The following is a 21,993-nucleotide window of genomic DNA, read 5'->3' on the forward strand; positions in this document are numbered from 1 at the left end:
TCCGCTTGATAATGCAAGATTATGATGGCGGCGCATACGGTGGGAGGTTTCAGAAATACACCCACCAAAACGAAGCTTGGAAGTGAAGCCACAGCTGGTTATCAGTCTCTTATCATACCTTGTGATGTTCTGAAGGACGTATGCACAGAGCTTTGAAAATCAGGGTTTGGTCTCTCTGACTCACTGTCTATGTACGCAGCACCTAAAAAGAAAGAATTCTTCAAACAAGCTTATAGGATGACGTTATTCCAGCAGTTCACATTTGGCGCATGCGAAATATGACCAGTGAAAAGGTTTGCCGACGGAATCGGTCCTATGATTATTCATTTACCTGACTGTTCTGATATTGTGGAAGGAGGACAGACAGTGTTCTGGAAACCACGACTTGGTGCCTGTAGAGCACTGCCAATGTGTGCACCACCTAAAAAAGTGTTCTTAAGACATGCCATTTGACGAAACAATGTTTTGCTGAGAGCACACACAGGTAAAATTGTGATGTGCTCAGTGAAAGCGCTTTCTAATAGAGCTGGCCTAGAACTCATTATTAGTATTGAAGAAGACGTAAACGCAAGTTAGCTAGTTATGCATTGTCAGCACCATAACGACCATCATTATTATTGGAGCCTTACCCGATCGTTCTAATGTTGTGGAAGCGTACACAGTGCTCTGGAGACTACGACTTGATGTTTCTGGCACACTGCGTATTGGTGAACCACCTAAAAGAAAGTATTCGTCAGACTAGACACTTGATGAAACAATGTTTTGCGGGTATTACATGTGGTGACGGTCTTGAGATGCTAGGGGAAACTTACTTGGCAAATCACAGCTTACAGTTTGACCACGTGTCTAGAACACTCACCAGCACTATTGGAAGGGGAGCATAAGTGGAGAATTGCTGGCCGGGAATCAATAGGAGGTGGCGGATGACAGTCTAGATTAATATCGTCTGCAAAATTAGCACGTCACGATAATAATTACGATTACACTTTGTGCATCCCAACAGCATATAGTCGCACTTGCTTCAAATGATGCATACCATCACTGTCACCCATATGGTGTCCTTCGTGATGCTGAACAAGGTGGGGACGTACAAATTCCGCTACACGTGGCACAGGAGGGGGTGGCGGAAGCTGTTTTTCTGTCATCGTCCGTGCACGAGCGACTGCATGCGCTAAGACACAAATCATGAGCTTGTCGATACTTGATAACATGTGCCTGAGCGTTGCTCATAGTTGACATTTCACGGTTTTTCATGATACGCGAAAGCTTAAACATCACCGATGCAAACTTATCGTCCAGCTCTATTTTTTGTGGGTGAGAACTGCTCTTAGGGGTAGTAATATGGGTCTCGTAACTACTATTAGCTAGCTGAGCATACGGTAACTATACACGCAGGCGTGGTACTGAGAGCTTAATATTAGGATTTACGGGCTTGGACAAAACAACAAGCTAACTTATCTGAAATATACGGTATTAACCTGCTCACCGCGCTTTGCTGCCTTCCTGGCTACTTGTTTGTTTTCTTCTTCCTCTGAGTTACTGTCACTCCCAGAAAAAATAACGCGTTTCCGCTCTTTCCGTGACCTGTTGTGTTGTTCAGTGTCGGTCTCCAAATCTGAAGTATCTTCTGCCACGGCCAACTTCGCATGTGCTTCATCAATGTTCTCTGCAGGTAGTGATAATTTAATGACAACAAAATTTAGAACAAGGAGTTACAAGGTAGTATTATTTCAAAAGTGTGTCAGAAAACAAACATTTTCTATTTACCTGTTGTTAAAAAGAACCCAATTCCTGTGGGATTTCCATGAGGGCTCAGGCAAATGGTGACTCTTTAGTAGCTTTAGCATCTCAAGCTTTGATGCTTTGAATGGCCAATAGGAACATAACCCAGCTCTTGATTCATAAACCCAGTGCGATGAGACCACATAAGTGCTTCGGTCGTTTAAGAACTCCACGAGATGAAAACTAACAAGTAACACGAACTACGTCACTCTTTGAAAACTTAAAAGTAAAACAAAGGAAAAAGCACCAGTTCCTCGCCACAAGGAAGGCACATGCCCTTACAAATAAGGTTTGAACTGTGCACAGCTGTAAACGAGTGCTCCAGGCCAGAGACGAGAAACACGGATAGTAGCGAAGACGGGCAAGGAAACTCATACAAATTGTGGCACGGCTGGAATACCTTCCCTATGAACACTGGCACTGCGTCACGCACTACAATGTTATGCACCACAAAAACACGTCTATCCAAAAGCAGCAAGTACCTGTCCCTTCGAGCAGTCGTTATTAGGGACCCAAACAAGTATGCTTTGCTATATTGCTCATGACAGCCCTCAACTAAAGGTCCACGAGCGTGACTGGAGCTCGTAACCACTTCACAGCCTGCGCCGTTTTTTCTACTTCGACACTGAGCAGACAATGGCCTCGTTGCCATGTATCAGTCACTCGCCTGTGGAGCTGCTCGAGAGGCTTGTGACCGGGCCGAACGTGACGCTTCAAGACTTGCATGAAATTCTGAAATGGAAATCCACTGAAGGAATCTAGTACCCCATGGAGACGACAGTCATTAGCTAAATGTACCAAAGAGTGCATATTGTACACAACAAACGGTCTTCCATAGAGCAAAACACATTGTTTTGCGTAGTAAAGTAGGAGCTGCTCAGCATAGTCCAACAGGTGTGTACGTGACGAGCTGACAAGGATGGCAACAGCAGCATGCAGCACAAGAAAATGCTTATACATATCAGCACACAGAATGTTTCGCAGTACTACCGGTCCTCCATAGAGTAGAAAAAATCTGAATTCGGTGGCTTTCTACGTTTTTACCTCATGCAAGCCTTTACACTTTCGAGGGCAGTCAGAAGGAACTTCAGATTTAATGTCTTCAAGGGCTCTTGAAATGTCAGCAACACTACTTGTGTGGAGCCTATAGCCCTCAGAACCATGCAGACACGAGTCTAACATCTTCTTTGTTACACCGAGACAGACTAAGTGCATATAATTCAATGGGAATTTAGTCACCATTGGAAGCTGTATCGCAGTTAAAGGGGATGTACCAGTATGGTGCTCAGGCTGCAGTTGCAATTCAAATGATTCGTCGGTGCGAAGGGGACACTCGAAGTCCGGAAAAATCATGCGTCTATCGTATACCCCCTGTGTTGTACAATTTTCACATCCATATGACCCGGCGTGTCCTTTGATGGATTTCACATAAGAACGAGCTGAAGCATCGCATATAACTGCTTTCAAATACACCATTACTGTGGAGGTTTCATGCTCAAACCCACTAGAAAGCAAGTCTCCAAGCTCAGTAACAAAACGGGAAAGAAAATCTGTGACAGGTGGTTTCCCTTGGCCACAAAACACACCAACAGGAAAGACAAAGGGGTGCTCTTGAAATGGACCTTCGCTTTGGATCTGTCCGAGGATACACCAAAATCCCGTCGAACTGCTTTTAAAAAACGGTAGGCCATCAATGTTGAATGACAACAGCAATGAGTATCTGCGGGTGACACCATATTGTTCCATGAAGAACTTCAAATTCGAGAGAATGCCAAAATGCACGTAGTGACCATTCGGAAAATGCACCAGTGTTGTCACTCTCGGTGTGCAGAGCAGTGATCGTGATGTAGTTGGAAGCTCTCGAATGCGGTATTTAAGTATTTTGAGTATTGCATCTACCAAGGTGCGGGAGATGTTCTGTTCACAACCCATTCTCTCAGTTGCGACACGGTGTTGTTGTCAGAGCCAGTTGGTCTCTGTTGATCCTCATCAGAAGATGGATCGCTGCTAGATAGGTTTTCTAGGAGTGCTTCGCCCTGGCTATCTTCAGCACCACAGTGAACCAAGCGCATGTTAGTTGAGTGCATTTCCCTGTGCTCTATTTCATGAATATCCCCCTGTTCTAAATCTCTGCACGAATATGTCCTGCTTAACATGTGTGCTTCATGTGCATATCTGCATGGTTGGCTCTCATGTGCAGTGCGTGAAACTTTCCTTATGAGTTGTGTGGGATGTTAGTATACAGTGATGTCACATCCAGCGTGGCTAGTATTGTGTCCCTACCAAATGTACGACTGTTGTCTCTGTGTCAAATGTGTCTCCAGGCCCATATGAACAATATCAGTCTCACCGACGCGGAGGCAAACACTCTCGAACTACACATTCAACAACTCAATCGCGAGCTAGCTAACAAGGAACACTCAAAACTCGGAAAACCTAATTCCAACAACGACACGGATACCGGACCCACTAACATGACACACGCAGCAGCCGAACAAATCATTTCCAGCACCACAACCACAACTCACCGCAACATCGCTGACTCACCCCGAGAAAACGCTGACGCAAGCACCGTAATAGATATATCACGCTCACTAACCAGCGACGAACTACAAGTCCTCTCTAGGGGGTTAACATTCTGCGCTACACTCAATTCTGTTAACGAATACGAAATCCACAAAGACATATCAGACTTTGCGAGACGGCTACGCCTTAGAGAATTACCTCCGACTACCATCAACCTGGACACCAAATCACTGCCGAGAACCCGCATTAGACCTGTACATTAAACAAGTAAGCAACGACATCCTTCGCAGTATTTCCCAAAGCTCGCGTGGTCACAACCTCACTAAAACACACCGTGACATCATCAAAGCGCTAGCTGATAGAGATGATATCATCATCAAGCCCGCAGATAAGGGGGGGAGTATCGTCATCTGGCACACAGATAAATATATTTCTTAAGCTCATAGGCAACTCAACAATACGCAACACTACCTCAAACTGGACCATGACCCAGCAAAGGAGTACACGGCTCTAATAACACATACCATACAGGACCTCCACGAACGAAAGCTCATCACACGTGATGACCTCAGATATCTCACCCCACCAAACACAGGCGCAGGTCGTTTCTATTTACTGCCCAAAATCCACAAGGTACATGCCAACGAGCTCTATACGGCTGACATCCCCGGCAGGCCAATTGTATCTAATAACAACACACCAACAGAAAGACTCTCGAAATTCTTGGACCACTATTTAAACCATATTCCGACAACACTGCCATCGCATGTACAAGACACACCCCACCTCCTCAGAATAATCAGAGATATAAACAACACTCGTACATTTGGTAGGGACACAATACTAGCCACGCTGGATGTGACATCACTGTAGACTAACATCCCACACAACGACGGAATCACAGCCCTCTGCAATACCCTTTCTACAACAAACACCAGAAAAGACACGGAAACCATACTCGCTCTAATGGACTTGGTTCTTAAACTGAACTACTTCGAGTTCAATGGCCAATACTACCTACAATTACACGGTACAAGTATGGGCACACCTGTTGCACCCACATACGCAAATATATTCATGGGTTTGTTCGAAAACAAAGATCTCAGCGCCCTCTCATTAAAATCCACTGTGTACCTTCGATACTGATAATATGTGATATACTGAAAAATGATATACTGATAATATGGGAACACGGGGAACATGAATTTCAAAAGTTCGTAGATCTACTGAACACCGCGCATAGCACCATAAAGTTCACATCACAACAGTCAGCTCACTTAATTAACTTCCTCGACACCACAATATCACTAGACAACGGCAACCTCATCACAACCCTGTACAAAAAGCCAACTGACAAACAATAATACCTTCACTTCAAGAGTCACCACCCGCGCCACTGTAAGGTTGGAATTCCAAATGGGCAGAGTGTAAGACTACGCAGAATTTGTTCAAACGACACAGATTACGCTGAGAAGCTTGACGAACTCTGCAGTACACTTGCCCAAAGGGACTATCCAGACTCTCTCCTAACCGAATTCCGTCGCAAGGCACTCACACTCGATCGAAACGAGGTTCTGGAAAATCGAAAAAATCCTGACGCGTGCCAAATAAGCTTCATCACAAGATATTCCAACGCACTTCCAAACATCAAAGCCATTCTACAGAAGCACGAGCCCCTCCTCCAAAGCAGTGACCGACTTAGCAATATATTCACCCATCCCATACAGGTGACATACCGACGCGCAAAAAACCTAGCAGACTCCTTGGTCAATGCCAAAATCAGCAAAACGAGCGCCCCGTACACGGGAACACGGCCCTGCAACCTCCCGCGCTGCAAAACATGCAAGCACGTTCAACACGCTAACTCCATCAAAAGCACTGCGAGCAATTACACCCACCCCGTTAACCACGCATTCACATGCACAAGCTCCAATGTCATATACTGCATTGAATGCGGCGACTGCTCTATGCAATACATCGGTGAAACCGGCCAACAAATGAACAACCGCCTTACCGGACACAGAACCGACACGTCCAACAAACTCCCCAAAGCAGTCGCCGAACACTTTAACGTTCCTGGTCACAATTTTGACAACATTAAACTATATATTCTAGAAACCGGGTTTAGATCCACACGTGACAGACGTGATAGGGAGTCTTATCTCATATACAAGTTCAACGCTCTTCACCCGTCTGGTATGAACAAATCGCAAGGCACCCTAGAAACACTTCACAAATAAAATATGCTTTTCCCTTCTACCTCCATTATCATCTGTTATGTTCTGCATGACCACTGCTTTCTGCTTTCTTTATTGCATGCCACAACTTTGTATTACAAATATATATTTAAAAAAACTTTGCTTGTTCTGGAATTTTCCCCACGTAACCACTAACCTCCTTATCTTTCACTATGCTTGCCAATTCTTGTCTGTTGTCCCGTTTCGTCCACGTGTTCGTGAACCTTCCATTTTTCTGTAACTGGACTGTAGCCTAGATCACTACGTTCACATAATCCCCTCCATACTCTAACAAAGCAGCCATTCACTCCGGCCGTAGAAGCCCGTACGGACCCTTTCTTCCCTCCGGGCTGTTGACCCACAATTCGCATGAAACTTTAAACACGTCACACCTAACCCTTTAAATACCATGCCAATGATGAGGACGGTGCCCAGAAGAAGAACAGTCTCTGTTCGAAATATCGGCGGCTTCTGTCCTGAGGCAACTCCCTTCCTACATCTCTACCGGTTCGCTGGATTTCTACCCATCTACGTTTCCTTATGAGTGTTTCTAGTTCAACTTCTTCAGACACGGCGTCAACACATGCATTCGCCTCCTTAAGTTCACCTCCTATCCAGCTATCTTTAAAAGTGCTAGAGTGGTACCAGTATATAAAAATGGCGACTATAATAATTTAACTAATTACCGCCCAATCTCCGTGTTAAGCGCGCTTAACATAATTTTCAAAAAATTACTGTTCTCTAGTTTGACAACTTTCTTTGAAAAACAATATAATCAGCCCAAACCAACATGGGTTTCGCAGGTCGAGGTCCACAGCTACTGCTGTACTTTCAGCAACTGAAATTATCAACAGTACTATTAATAGAGGTGAATACTGTGTTGGCATTTTTTTAGACTTGAAGAAGGCCTTTAATACAGTTCAACACAATATCCTCCTCGCTAAATTGTCTAAATATGGTATAAGAGGCCATTCTTTCGAGTTTTTCTCTAGTTACCTCAGCAATAGAACCATCTATTGCTGGACACCACTCTTCGTCACTCCCAATACATACTGGCGTCCCCCAGGGCTCGGCCCTGGGACCTTTGTTCTTTATTTTGTACGTAAATGACTTTCCTAGTGGAATGTCTTCAAATTGCCTTATGTATGCTGACGATACGGCGTTGTTTTTTACCAGCAAATGTATAGATACAATTCGAACCAACATTGATTCTCTTATGCCATTGCTTCTCGAATGGTTAGAAAACAATGCCCTTGAGTTAAACATATCGAAGACAAAATACATAGTATTTCGTTCGCATCGTAAAAGTATTGACTTATCAAAATTTAATATTATCATCAAGGGCTTACCCATCGAACGCCTTAATAGTATTAAGTACCTGGGTGTTGTGCTAGACTTCCATCTTAACTGGAAGCCACATATTTCACAAGTATGTTCTAAGTTATCTCAAGCGTGTGGCGCTTTGTACAGGGTGAGCAAAATCTTCCCTCTGGCTGTCTTAAGAATTTTGTATTTCTCATTAGTCCAAGGTCACCTCTTATATTGCGTTGAATCATCATACTTAAGACCCATTGAACTTCTTCAAAACCGTATAATTCGCACAATATTGAATGCACATCCTAGGCAATCATGTCTACCTTTGTATGAAACACTGCGCATTCTGCCATTTAGCACATTGTGTTTTGAAAGGACTGTATTGATGATAAGGAAATGTATTATTACTGAAGGGCTAGTTCTAGGTCTTCATTTTCCTCTAACTCGCACGAGCCGCTCCGTGTTAGGGCATCATCTCTTAGTACAACAACAAGCGAATGAGCATGCGATGCGTACTTTACAATACCAAGGCGTAATTAAGTGGAATTCCTTACCACTATCTGTAATTTCATCTAGGAACTTTAAATTAGCATTACATAGGCACTTACTTCACAGTACTGGTCTTGAATCAACATAGATAACACTGTTTACGATTTTTGTGACTTGCATATTTTTAGTGTAGTAGTATTGGGGTTCAGTGTATACTGCTGTCATATATTTGTTTGGCATGTTTCTACGGATAGCACTAGCTTCGGCTATGATCCGGATGGCCTTTCAGCCTTAATGTATCACTTTTATGTTGTCACTGAGATATAAAAAATAGTATGCGCGCCAGCTCTCTGCGTCGTTGCCTTTTTTAGTGCTTGTGTCTGCCATAGCAGTGTACGAAGTTGGGGTAGCTGGTATCTTGACATACTGTTGAATGCAGCAAGAAACACACAAGGAAGAACGAAGTTGACACCACGGCTGCTTACTCACAACTGACAGAAAATTTATTTCGAGACGGACAAGGAAAATAAAGCATTTACGATGAACAGGTTTGAAGCACGAATAAGATCCACTGCCCCCCCCCCCTTGTTAACACACATGCTTAAAGAAAAAACCCGTCACTATCTAACAATTTCACACATGCCACGCATGGCTGACAAAGTACCGAGCATATTATTCATCAAAGTTCATCATATTATTATCACATCAAAGATTACATCGTATGCATATATGCTATCTCTTCCAAAGTAAGGTCAATGGACGGCTGGCTTACACACATATCCCCGTTCTGTATTATTAAAGATGCTTCAGCTACCTCCCTTGCTATATTTTGTTTGAGCATAGCTTTTACCTCTGTGTGTCCAAAAAGTGGCTTACACCCGCATGTTCGACAGTGGACGGCAAGGTGTCCTGAGGGAGTTGAATTGGACACCGCTCCCCTATGCTCACGCGAATTTGAGTCACATGAATTTGAGTCGGAACAGCACACACAGCACAGCACAGTCCGAGGTCTAAAAAAGGAGTCGTACCGTTTGATTTATGCCACACCAAGTTGGTTAAAAGGGGAATTGCGTCAACGGCTCTTTGGTCTTCTTTGAGTAAATCATGTGAACACCAAATACAAAGCAGCTTCGCCTCTCAGGTCCAGAAGTTGATGGAGGTAGGCTACCCACTTTCACTTTTGCAGAACGTTGCTCAGATCGTATTGCAGAAGGTAAAGGGCAAGGCGAGAAGGCTGCGTAGCGAATTGAGGGGCAGGCCTATAATAATGCCATACATTCATACCTTGTCTCACAATTTCAAAAATGTGGCTAAAAGGCATGGGGTTCCAGTAGTTTTGACTGCTCCTGTGAAGCTCCAGGTTTTGTGTTCTAGAGTCAACAACCCTAAGCCCACAGGTGAATGTAAAGTGCAGCACAAAAAAGAAGCTTTTGTGAGTTGCCGACAGCAAGTAGTTTACAGCATACCGCTCTCATGTGAACGACGATATATTGGGCAAACGGGGCGCTGCCTCAACACACGGCTGCGTGAGCATAGGGCAGCGGTATCCAATTCAACTGCCTCAGGACACCTTGCCGTCCACTGTCGAACATGCGGGTGTAATGAACACATGTGGTGTGTATGTGAACACACTGGAGAGAGAATCGCTTTTAGGGCATGCTCCGCACATGGATAAGCGTCCCGCTTCTCTCACACTCTCTCAGCATTTATCTCCCTAGGGTAATTATCTTAACAAACGACAGACACTCATTCTTCTGGTCATCACCCTGGACCAGTTCGTGCTAACCACTCAGTTATGAATAATTGAACTATAGCGCCCAGCCTGTGCACAAGCTGCGCAGCACCATGCTGCGTATTTTTCTAATAATTTTTTGCGGCCTGTGTTGTGCACGTGTATCTCTTGGTAGGTACCACTTGTAACAGGTACTGAATTTTCAAGCTTTGAATGCGATAGTGTTATTGCGACACCTCCACGGAAGTTCCTTAGTTATGTGCCGAAAGCTGGTCTCCGAAGACGCTAGATGGCGCCACGGGAATCCTGGGCAAAAAGCGTTTTTGGTAGGCTGCCTAGGCGGGAGAGCGACGTGTTGATTCGTTTTTTCGTGTGCTGTCGACATGAATAAACGGTGGTTCACGGATCACTCATGTGGTTGTATAGGCGCGAACGCGTGGTGGCCGAACCCCACTTCCTCTTCTGCTTTATTTTTTTTTTTTAGAAATTCGCGTTTCTAGAAAGTCTACCGAGCTGATCTTCAGGATTGACGCTTCGAGGGATATCCTAAAAATTACGTCTTTCACGCGAGTGAGCATGAAAATCCTGCAAACATTTGCTCCGCTCCAACACAGATTACCCTATACCCTGCCCGTCCCCGAGCACTCGTTGAACTGACAGGACGACCAACTACAGGCTCGCTGTTCCTTCAATTTCACATCGGGTGACCACTACTTTACGATGAATCCCACAGCAGGTTATTACCTCTAGCACTAAATAATAACTCATTGCAGTTCTGCTCCTACAGTTGGCCCATATCTGCAAACCATTACGTGCAATTTGTACTATTCCCGCCTTCCCTTAGTAGCTCACCGAGTCCTGTCGCTTTACTCCTTGTCGCATCAGCAGGAAAACAGCCACATTTTATGTCTGTTATTTTTTCATCTGTGTGTATTGCGTTTATGTTCCGTAACTGCGTAGTTGGGATGGTGAAATACTTGTTGCAGGTACAGTGTCCTCTTTTAATATGTTTCAGAATTGTGGCGTGGTGGAACCCTTTTTACGGGGCTAGTCAAGTTCTCACTCTGCTACTGGCAAACACAGCAGTTCTACGGTCAGTATCCGGTGAGGTCATGGCTCAGATAACGGCAACAGTAGTCGTTGACTCCACCATGTACAACGATACTAGTACCAATAACTTTAGCGCCGTGGACGTGATGGTGGACTTCACAAGCTCTTTATTTACAAACATGCTACGCGGTGTGGGGTTTCCATTGATTACGTCATTCACTGTGGGTGTGACAGTCCTCTTTGCCATCATGGAACGTACCAGCAATTTCAAGGCGCTTCAACTCATGAGCGGAATGTCCAGCGTCCTCTTTTGGTTCTCCAACCTCTTCTTTGATGCCGTCACTTTTGTTGTGACCTGGATTATCATCTGCATTATTTTTAGTTTTCACAACGACACTTACACAAGTACGAAAGGTAAATATCAAACAACAACTTTTCACTTCGCTTGTACGTAAAGATATGCTACGCGTGGCAGCCGAATCGATCCCCGTGGTCAAAGTTTAAGTGATTAGTCAAGACATCCTACATTTACTTTTTATGTTTGTGTGTTTTGAGATTCTGCGTATTTTGCATGAAGTAACGTGAATTCTTGTGCAAGGACGATGATTCTAGCCATCCTGACACGAAGGAAGAGATCCGCCGAAATTCGAACAGACACATTCCTTCTCCACGGCTTGAAGCGGATTCCTGAACCTCGGAATTTGACGAGGTCAAATCCCGCGATGGGATAATGAATTTCAGCTTCCTGGATAATGAATAGGCGGTCGTACGAGTGACAAGAAAAAAACTATGTTTTACCGTCTTTTGGTTTCGAGCGCCCCCTAAACCTATCATTTGCAATTCGAAGCCGATCCTACCTCGCCTTCTACGACAGGTCACCTGTTGACTTATGTGATCGCGCAGGCTATAACCAAGAACACCCCTCAACTTGGATTAAAATTCTACGAAATCGCGAGCTTTCCGATCCATAAGGCCACACGCATATTGCAGAATCTCTCTCTCTCTCTCACTGCGGAATTTCTCTTTCTTCTTCTTTTAATCTCCATGACTTGGTATGTTTTAAAAGTGGAAACAAAAAGCTGCGACAGCCGTTGGAGAAAATAGATTGGTATGCTCCAGACCAGAACACAACAATTACTGTGGACTTAAAGGGGAGAAGAGCAAAGCGCACCAGTCGCGTGCACTGCTAACTGCGGCAAAAAATGCCGGGCGCGGCAACAAGGTATACCGTTGCGGACAAGAAGAGACGCGTTCCAGTGCAAACTGGATATCCCTGCACGGTGCGAAAGCTCAATATAATACGCGGCGAAACTTTCGTTCTGTGAGTGGCGTTGTCTTGTGTGTGTTTATGTGTGTGTGCGCGTGTGTGTGTTCCTCCACTAGAAGGTTCCGCGGGAATAACAGCGAACTCGCACTGTATCGTATTTCCCGAAAACCCGAGTATCTACAAAAGTTTGGGATTTCGAGCCATAGCTAGAAGGGCAGTCTGTTCAAAATGGCATCGGTGCCCTTCATGGGGCTCTTCCACTAGCATCTCATCAGCGCTTCGTAATAGGATAGAATCTCGGACTTTCGGGATTTCTAAACGTGGGTCCCGTCCTTGTAGGGTAGATAACGGTTGAAGACGCTAGCAACTTTGTAGCAGGGTACAAGTCGCTTACGCGCCATCTTCCGCGTGGGACATTAAAGGGGCACTAAAATGCAAACACAACTTGTTCTCAACTGAAGGTCCGTGTTCCAATTAGTACACTTGAGACAAAATTAGTTGACACAACACTACCGTTTACAAGAAACACCCAATGAAAACAGAGCAGTCTTTGGCGGCAACGAAAGGCATCCCCAGGAGGCAAAGATTGGCGTCATCCAATGAGACAGCAGGAGAAGCGTGCGCATACCTATGGTGGACGTGTGGGTTTTGGAAGGGTCCGATCGTAGTGTTCCGCGAATGCGCGGCATGGTGTGCAGTCCTCCATTTTTCACTAGCGCTTCTCTGAATTGTAGCCCAAAACAGCTCTCGCGAATGCTCCACTGACAACATATATCTTCACGGCTTTCGGACAGCGACTACAGTCTGCTTCGCAACGCGCACTATTCTTTTCCACCGGGACTGCTCCATGGCATGGCACGCGCAGCATGGACAAAATACACCTATGCACGAGCTGAAGCGAAGTTCACTGCTTAGCGCCGAAATAAGATAGAGTTCGGTATAATTTTGATTGCAGCTTCATAACTGAATCAAAGTTTTGAATTACGATAACAAGTACGAAATTAACATAGCGTGTAACGTAATTTGAAGTGAACTTGTTTTTGCTTTTTAGTGCTCCTTTAAATATGGTGTGCTGTGTGTTGATATTATGGCGCACGTTTAAGAAACCTCAAGTGGGAAAAATCAAAACGCAGTCAGACGCTTGTGACGTCGCTTATGATCATGGTAGTGTAACGACGTAAAATAACCTATTATCATTATCTGTCCATCCTCTTCAACCCCCTCTCCGCTCCTCTATCAATTCCGTTGCTGAAAGAGGTGTGTTCTGGTTCTTTTTTCCAGTTGCCGCTCTGGTTCTGCTCTTCCCAATTGCCTGCGTGACCATCTCTATAAGCTACCTCGCTTCTTTTCTATATGACACGGAAGGCGGAGCTTTCTCCATACTTACAATCTTCTTCACTCTTGGAGGTAAGTACACTTCAAACCAGTAGAATGAAACGGCTGGCGCACTGGCACACACCGAGGACAATGTGACACCAGCCATTACTGAACCGTCACACTATTTTATCCCTTGTTTCACACGGTCGTGTTGTACGGTTGCTTGTACGACATCAGCAGACTATTCTAGAACAAAATCTTCAAATACACAAGACGATTACTTGCGTATTCAGTTCCGACTACGGATCGAATAGGAAATTCTATATTCCAATATCGAGTACTAGGAGCTTTCCTTTCGTACCGAGCATATTTCAGTAGTTCTAAAACTACACGCAAAGTCATTTAAAAATAAACTACCCAGGACACATACAAATACCCGTATTACGTATATGATATACATAAGCTGTATATTCGCATATATGATTTACAGCTCGCGACATGATTGCCTGGAATGGACAGCTTCTTGTGTATGCGGTGCGGGACCTCCCCAGCGTTGCAAGCGTTTGTTTCGGCTAACGAACACCTACTGGGTAGCACGCCGTACGTCTCTATTAGTCAGAAGAAACATTGCTTCCAACGCTTGTAAATCTCAGGCAGGATAAATCGCAAACTGTTGATTCCGGACAAGTATGTCGCAAGCTGTACTGAGGTAAGCCAAATTCGAATGGGAGTATACCTGACCTACGGGAAAAGTAAAGCGAGTGGCACGATTTTTGAGAAACTCCAGGATACATAACTGATTAGCAAGTGTCCCTGTTGTCCAATATGCGCGACAAAATGAGGGCGTTGCTGCAGACCGCTACAGCACCGTGATGAAAATAATTGGCTACATCATTTCATTAAGACACAGCGGTCGGTCTTGTTGTCCATCCGGAGTATCCTTGGTTGGGTGCTAGCCCAGGCAGATTTGTTGATGATCCAGAGGAAGAGACTTATGAAATACTTGAAATAAAGTGTCCCTGTTCACTCAAAAAACAGTGACACACACGTTATGAGGTCTCAACAATTGTATTTGTGCTTCAACCAAAATGATCAACAAAGTAACCAAGTCTCAAGAGGGACTCCGAATACTATGCCTAGGTGGCTCTAAGAGAAAGCCCATGGACCGACTTTGTTGTGTACTCCGAAAACTGGATTTCTATTGAGTGCCTTCGGTTTCATGCAGCAGCCTGGGCAGGCACACCTCAAGTTGAAGCTCGACAACTTTGTTTTTTCCTCTGATATGCTGCCTTATCTTCTGAGCAGGGCAAATAGCTGGTCGACATACATCTATTTTCTTTTCTACGACCTGGTCACTCATACCCTTCAGAGAAGCCTTTTCTGCTATGTAAGATGCTTTTGTATGTCAGTAATCTTTGTACGTTTCTGTTCAGCATGGAATACAATGTAAAAACGCAATAATAGAAAGTACATATTGCAACTCTTCACCCTTTGGCTGTCAATCACTGAAGATACTGTTGCAGGGCTAAGAGCGCAACGCACAAAATGCTGCGAAATAGTGAGAGCTATGCCATACAGACACTTTCCAAGGGCAAAAATGACAGCTGTGCAAATGCACCATCACGAGTATCTGCTCTTCTAGAAACTGCGGATAGAGAGGATGCTGCTTACTGCTATATTAGAGGACTCTGGCCGTCCAAAGCTGATTGATCACTGAAGCCAAAGAAAGCGGCATTGGCCTGTCATAAATGTGGTACCCCTTTATCCTGTGTATCCTCCGCTCTACATGTATTCGCAGCGAAGACATCTCTTTTGTATGCAACAATTCAACAAAAACGGGGGCAGGTTTATCTTCACCCCCTTCTTCTCCGACAGATCACTGATCACAAAGCCTCCGTCGGCCATTACCGCATCACCTTCTTGAAAGTTAAGGTCAAGAAAGCTATTCCTTAAGACACATCCTTTGCCAGAAGTGAAGCCTGTAAACAGTTCAGACGCAAATGTCACAAGCTCATTAGCAGAGATGCCTATCAGTCCCTTAAACGTCTTTGAAGACCATCACACAGAGCATGTATGATACTGGAGTTGCAGCGATGATGGCACTTCACAGCTTATCTCAGTGGCGTCCAAGACCACTCCTTTCGATGCATGCTTCTCAATGAATTCAGGTGAAATTGTTGCCTCGATAGCCTCACCTGGTGCCCATAGATGAAAGGTTATCAGTTTAACACACATGGAATTGATCCATGATACGCATACTCTTGACACGGTTGACTGTGCAGTGCAGAACCTATGAGCAAGATCAACTTCAAAGAGGTCACGCCTCAGCCTCACCAAGACCAAGAATAGTTCGTTTTCAGTACTGAGCTTCCTCTTGCGGCTCTTCCCAGGTTTACCTGCACTGTCACCTGAGCATGTACGTAAAGCATTGCTCCAATTCTCTCCATGGTCCAGCATAGCTTCCTCATCACAACCATTGAACCGTGCAATGGAACGATTAAACGTTCGCAACCTTCTTTCTGTGTGCTGGCGTGCAAGAGACTCCTTTTCCACTCGGAGCCCACAGCTGCATTCCTAGCTAAAGCCAGATGTTGTTTTAAAATATTGCATCACATATTCGTGAACACCTCAGGTATCACACTGCGCCTGGTCTTCACTTGGTGATCACCCACTACTGACCCTGCAATCTGAGTAGCATTGCTACTGGTGGTAAACCAATCTAAATTGTCAGTGATGTCAGGGCGCATGGGAGATTCCATCGACTCTTGTGCTGGAACTGCCAGACCTCGTGATCTGGAGGTGCATGGTGGTGATGCACGGTGGGATGGCGGCTTCCGAATGTTGCACTTCTTGCTGAACGCGAACACAGAGGGAACAGCCTTATCTCTGATAGTGTTATGGCCGCTCGCAACACGAGGGATAAAGTCAGAAATACCAAAATGTTTTAACACAATTTCGTGAATTGTGTCACTTTCAAGTTAGGGCCCTGATCTCTTTTTATGGCTATGGCTTATTTGCTGTACAGTGTGGAGTCTTTGTAGAAGCGATGAAAGGACACCTACAAGAGTCGCAACAAGAATGATGATCATCTAATTGCTGGCGTTATATATGTTAGAAATGTGCACGCAGTGCGACCCGGCCCTAGTATGGAATGGCGGTGGAACAACGAGATGAACGAGGCTCTCAAGCTTGAAACCGTTTAATGCGTGAGCTCGATGTGCTCGAGCCGTTATAACATCGATACGCGTAACATTTGTTGTTGACAGCACAGTCGTTCACTGCTTTTTACTACTCCAAGATATAGCACCACCAGCCAACATGATCGCGTATCCACTGGATGATTCTGTCTGTTTGATCGCCCGTCCAGTCTGAGTCGCAAAGGGCTTGAATGCACTTCCCACTTCTCTGGTAAACGAGTGCATAATTCTTTGTCTGTTTTACGTATCCAAGGATATGCTTTACGCCACTTCAATGCTCTTCTGTTGGAGACCCATTGAACTTACTCACATATGTAGTTGCAAAAGCCGAATCTCGTCTGGTTCCTCCGGCAAGGTACAGAAACGCTCGAACTGCTTGTCTGTATTTGTGTTCCAAGCCTCCCCCTGCTTTGTTGCTGTTGTCCGCTCTTTGATACTTCCTGGATTCAACGGAGATGATGTTCTTTTCGCATCTGCATTCCAAACGTCTCCAGGACCTCCTTAGCATAAAGCGTCTGATCGAGCGACAGCATCCCACCCTTGTCTCTTTTCAACCGTTTGGAAAGGATGTGGCTTGCCTCTCCCAAATTCTTTGTGTCAAACTCTTGCGATGTACGTCCCTTAAACTTGACGACTTCGCTCTCATATTTTGACGTAATGAGCAGATCATCAACGTATACTCCTACGACGACATAAACGCATGGATCAGCTTTGGACCTCTTCATCCCTTCTGACTTGAGAAATTTATCGAAGGTGAAATTCCATTCCCTTCCTGATAGACGCAGCCCATACGGACTTTTCTTTAGAAGGCAGACCTTGTGATTACCCCATTCCGTAAAAGGTTGGGGCAGTCTCCTTTAGTGTCCCATTCAGGTACGCTGCTGTGATGTCGACCTGGTGAATCTTCCTGTCTCTTTCTACTGCTATGGCCAACAACGTCCTAATACACTTGAGCTTCACGACAGATGAAAACGTTTCCTTGAAATTGATCCGTTCCGCTTGGGAATATCCGCATGCCACGAAACGTGCCTTGTACCGCTCCAATTTACAATTTGCGTTCTTAGGAAACACTCACTTGCATTTCACCACGTGTCAGTCTCTTGCCCGTGACACGAGCTCCCAGTTTTGAAAGTTTTTATCCAACTCCCACTGTGTAGCTGCTGTCCATTCTTCCTTATCCGGAACTGAGGGGGCTCCATCTAGAGTGTGACTCTGGAGGTGACTTGCATCACTAAGTGACTGCCGTGGCCAAGATTTGAATGCAGATTCTTGTTCGCCAACCTCCATGAACGTCTGATCGTCTATGATCGTGTTAGCACAATCATTTGTCGTGCTGGGCACCTGCTGGGTACTGAACCGCTTGCCTCGTCACCTGACGCTGACGGCGGACGGACTCGTTCTGAGCCATCCTGCTCGTGAATAGAACAGCGGTCTTGCTGACCGGTATTGTGCGCCCGCACTTCAGCTGTCATCGACATCAAATGTGATTATGACGTGACCATCACATGTCCCAACACTGGTGCTTGCCTGATGAAGCTTGTAGGGGAAACAGTTTTCATCAAAAATGATGTCCCGACTCACAAAGAAACGATCGATTCCAGTTCCACAATTTTTAGCCTTTAACGCCTTCTGGATAACCAACAAGGATGCATTCTTCAGCTTTCGGGTCGAATTTCTTTTCCTTGCATCGTCTGATTCGCACGTTCCATGCTCGACATCCAAATACTCGTAAGTGGTCTATTCTCACTTCTCCTACTCAACAGATCTCCTGGCGATTTTCCTGATTCATTCTCTCTCAAAAACTCCATTCTGCTCAGGAGTGCCAGAAATGGTCAGCCGGCGTCTTACGCCATCGTTAGCTAGATATTGGTTGAATTCCTTGCTGGTGTGCTCTCCTCCGTTGTCACTGCGCAAAGTCTTAACTGTTGTATTGTGGAGATTTTCCACCTTTCGTCTATACGCGTCGAATTTTCGGAGCACTTCGCATTTTGTCTTCATAGAAATGTGTGTTAGAAACGTGTACGCAGTGCGACCCGGTCCTAGTATGGAATGGCGCTGGAACAACGAGACGAACGAGGCTCTCAAGCTTCAAACATTTTAATGCGTGCGCTCGTCGTGTTCGAGCCGTTATAACACTGATACGCGTATCATAGGAAAATATATCCACACTCTCACTTGTGACAGCGAATTACAACATTAATACCAACAATATACCTGTATCTATAGCAGCAGCGACTTGTGGTACAACGCCGTTGTAATACAATTGACGATGGTCCTAGGGCACCACGCAGAAATTCAATGATTCACATCTATGCGTGGAAATTTCGCATTGCCTATGCTGAACGAGCGGCAGCTGACACATGAGGGTAAGACGAGTGGTTTAGAAAACACGGGTGGTGTTCATAGCACCTTGTGCATATCTTGATGCTCCGTGAACCAAGCAAGTTCCGGAAGAATGCACTGCAGTCGCAGAAACGAGTAAGCGACGTGCTTAATGGCAAAACATTGAGACGGAGGGAGGAGAAGAGGCACTGTACGGCTATCCACATAATTTACCTATCTACACAATTACATTGAAAGCATATGCAGTTCCTTGCGGAGCATCTCAATGTACCTGATCCAGCTGCTAAAGTAATCGGTCAGCTGCTTAAACAGTCGGAGAACGACAACGCTTTTCCAAACCGCATTTGTTCGAACGTCACCCGCATACGTAAAACTGAGAGCACCGTGACACATGGCTTATTTCCATCGCTGTGGGTCGCTCCACGCTGTTTGCGTAACGGAACACAACAACGTGTATGCATTTTATGTCGCGTGGGGGGAGAAAGATCGCGGATGCACATAGCTACGGCGGCGTAGCAACGTTCCATTACGCCGCCACTCTCTACATAACCAAGATGGTGGACGAAGTTGCTGGCGTCCACACTGGATGGTGCCTTGCATTTGAATGCCACCTATCAGAGTTATTATTAGAAATGTGCCAACCCAATCCGCGAATCCTCGAAACCTAGGCAGGGATTCGAGATTCGGGAATCCGAATCCCAGTGCCCAAAGCGGCGAATCGAATCTTTCGAATCCACCGACCACGTTTGTTTGCTTCTTTTTCAACTTTGCGCCTCTGGAGTTCGCCGAAAGCTTCATTGGCCGACAGGTGTTTTCTTGTTTGTCTGTTTGTTTGTTTATTTATGTACATTGCTCTGGACTGAAAGAGTTCACGTAGAAACTGTTACATTATAAGTTTAAAAGTAACCTAGCTTGTTTTACTTTTGATTGTTGCTTAGTTTTATAGAAATAATTCAGAAGCGAGAATTTATGCATTTCTTCTAGTCGATCAATAACATGTTAAATAAATTACGTTTCAAAACCATATGGGTATATTATCTCCTGAAACTTAAGAATTATTTAATTTGTTTTTCATTAAGCAAAGGTATCAGATTCTGCTAGTGTTTTTTTTTTTTCTTTTGCTTTTTAAACTGTTAAAAAGGATTCGTAAAGATTCGGGACTCGTAAGATTCGTGGATTCGTAGAATCTTCCGTGGATTCGGATTCGAAAAATTTTGGATTCGTCCCATCTCTACTTAATATGTATAAGCATGAGTTTTTGTTTGTTTGTTTTTCGTCTTGCTTCAGTCCTTTTATTTGCAGGCAGTATAACGATTGCCGTTACTGGACTTATCTGGCTGGTAAAGGCAAGAGCTGGTGGTTCGTCAGCAGTGGAGATCATTCACACAGTGTTGTCCAGTATGCCGACAAGCATTGCGCCATACAGCATAATGAAACTACTGGCAGTCGACGACATAAATAAGAAATGCATGAAGTATGCTGATGATCCTGCTGGAGACCCTTGGGTAGCCCTAGCGGGATACTGCAGTGGCGTGGAGAAGTTCCTCGGCATCACACATTGCTGCGAACGTACGTAGTGAGCTATTAAATTCTAGCTGAAGCATTAGGCAGTTTTAGTTATACGTGGTGAGGTCGCGCTCCGTTGTGCGGGTGAGCAAGGACACAACCTGCGCATGCGCAGACTGCTCACCTGAGAACGTTTCGAAAGACGAGAGTTTCACTGCCTGCCCCTTCCATCCACTCGAGGTTCTACTAACCAGAATGGGTTTGTCAGCCACCAGTGGAATCAATGTTCGCAAGTGTGCAGGCATGTGCATTATTAGAAACAGGAACAGTGCTCCAAGGCCACACCCCAATATTGGTCCTAGACTAGAACCTAGTATTTGTCAAATTCTGCAGCTGCAACTCTGTGAAATATGGACCCACATTAACTTGAAGTATTCTAATGTTGTAGTTTTTTATTTCCCTTTCTATATCCCCGCTCTTCCGGCATCCCTTAGTATTTACTATAAGCCGGTGAACTACATCCTCAGTCTACCGTACCTGTCATTTGCATCTGCCAGGCATATACCAAGAGAAGCGACAATAAAACCGGAGACACGGAACAAAAAAGACGACACGACACGTTCTCAGACACAGCAACCCATTTAATGACAGCCTACACTGCCAATGACCTCCTGATGGGTGGAAAGGGGGAAACAGAGGGTTTTATCGTCGTTTTACAATGTATCAGCTCGCCTGCACCCTTGCACTTCTACCATATACCAAGAGATAGCTCAATTAGTATCATGTTTTGGTGCTAGGCCATCATTTATTCCTGTAGTACTGGTGGACAAAATATATATTCCTTGGTCCCGTAACGAACACCACAGAACGAGTCTATTGTACCACTTTGAGGAGAGGTATACTTATCCTCCTCCTATGCACAAAGAACTATACTAATTCCATAGAGAGCTGTAAGGTGCACAAAATACCAAATGAGCTGTGAATAGCGAAAAACCAAGCGAGAGAAGAGGCACACAAAAATTTCCAATGTCGAAGTACGCGGGTGTGGCCTGCAGTACAAATTTGTAGAGGAGGTGGTATCCCTCTACGTCACCCCAGAGCGGCGATGATGGAATGTCCCAGCTGGCAGATGTACGTGTCCTTACGCTAGGACGGTGCCGGTAGAACTGAAGACCCAGTGCAATACGTTAGGACAGTACGTCTCTGCGCATGAGACAAAAAAAAAAGGTCATG

General features: G+C 45.0%; 1 protein-coding gene across 1 annotated transcript in view; it reads left to right on the forward strand.

The window, feature by feature from the left end:
- The window catches only part of LOC135388463 (phospholipid-transporting ATPase ABCA1-like), a 391,000-nt gene that overhangs the window by 271,701 nt on the left and 97,306 nt on the right, over positions 1 to 21,993 (forward strand). The window contains exons 17-19 of the mRNA XM_064618039.1: positions 11,096 to 11,544; positions 13,679 to 13,804; positions 20,557 to 20,823. Of these exons, the coding sequence (XP_064474109.1) occupies positions 11,096 to 11,544; positions 13,679 to 13,804; positions 20,557 to 20,823 (842 nt within the window). The remainder of the gene's footprint in view (positions 1 to 11,095; positions 11,545 to 13,678; positions 13,805 to 20,556; positions 20,824 to 21,993) is intronic.

Source organism: Ornithodoros turicata, chromosome 3 (genome assembly GCF_037126465.1).
Source record: "Ornithodoros turicata isolate Travis chromosome 3, ASM3712646v1, whole genome shotgun sequence".
Lineage (NCBI taxonomy): Eukaryota > Metazoa > Arthropoda > Arachnida > Ixodida > Argasidae > Ornithodoros > Ornithodoros turicata.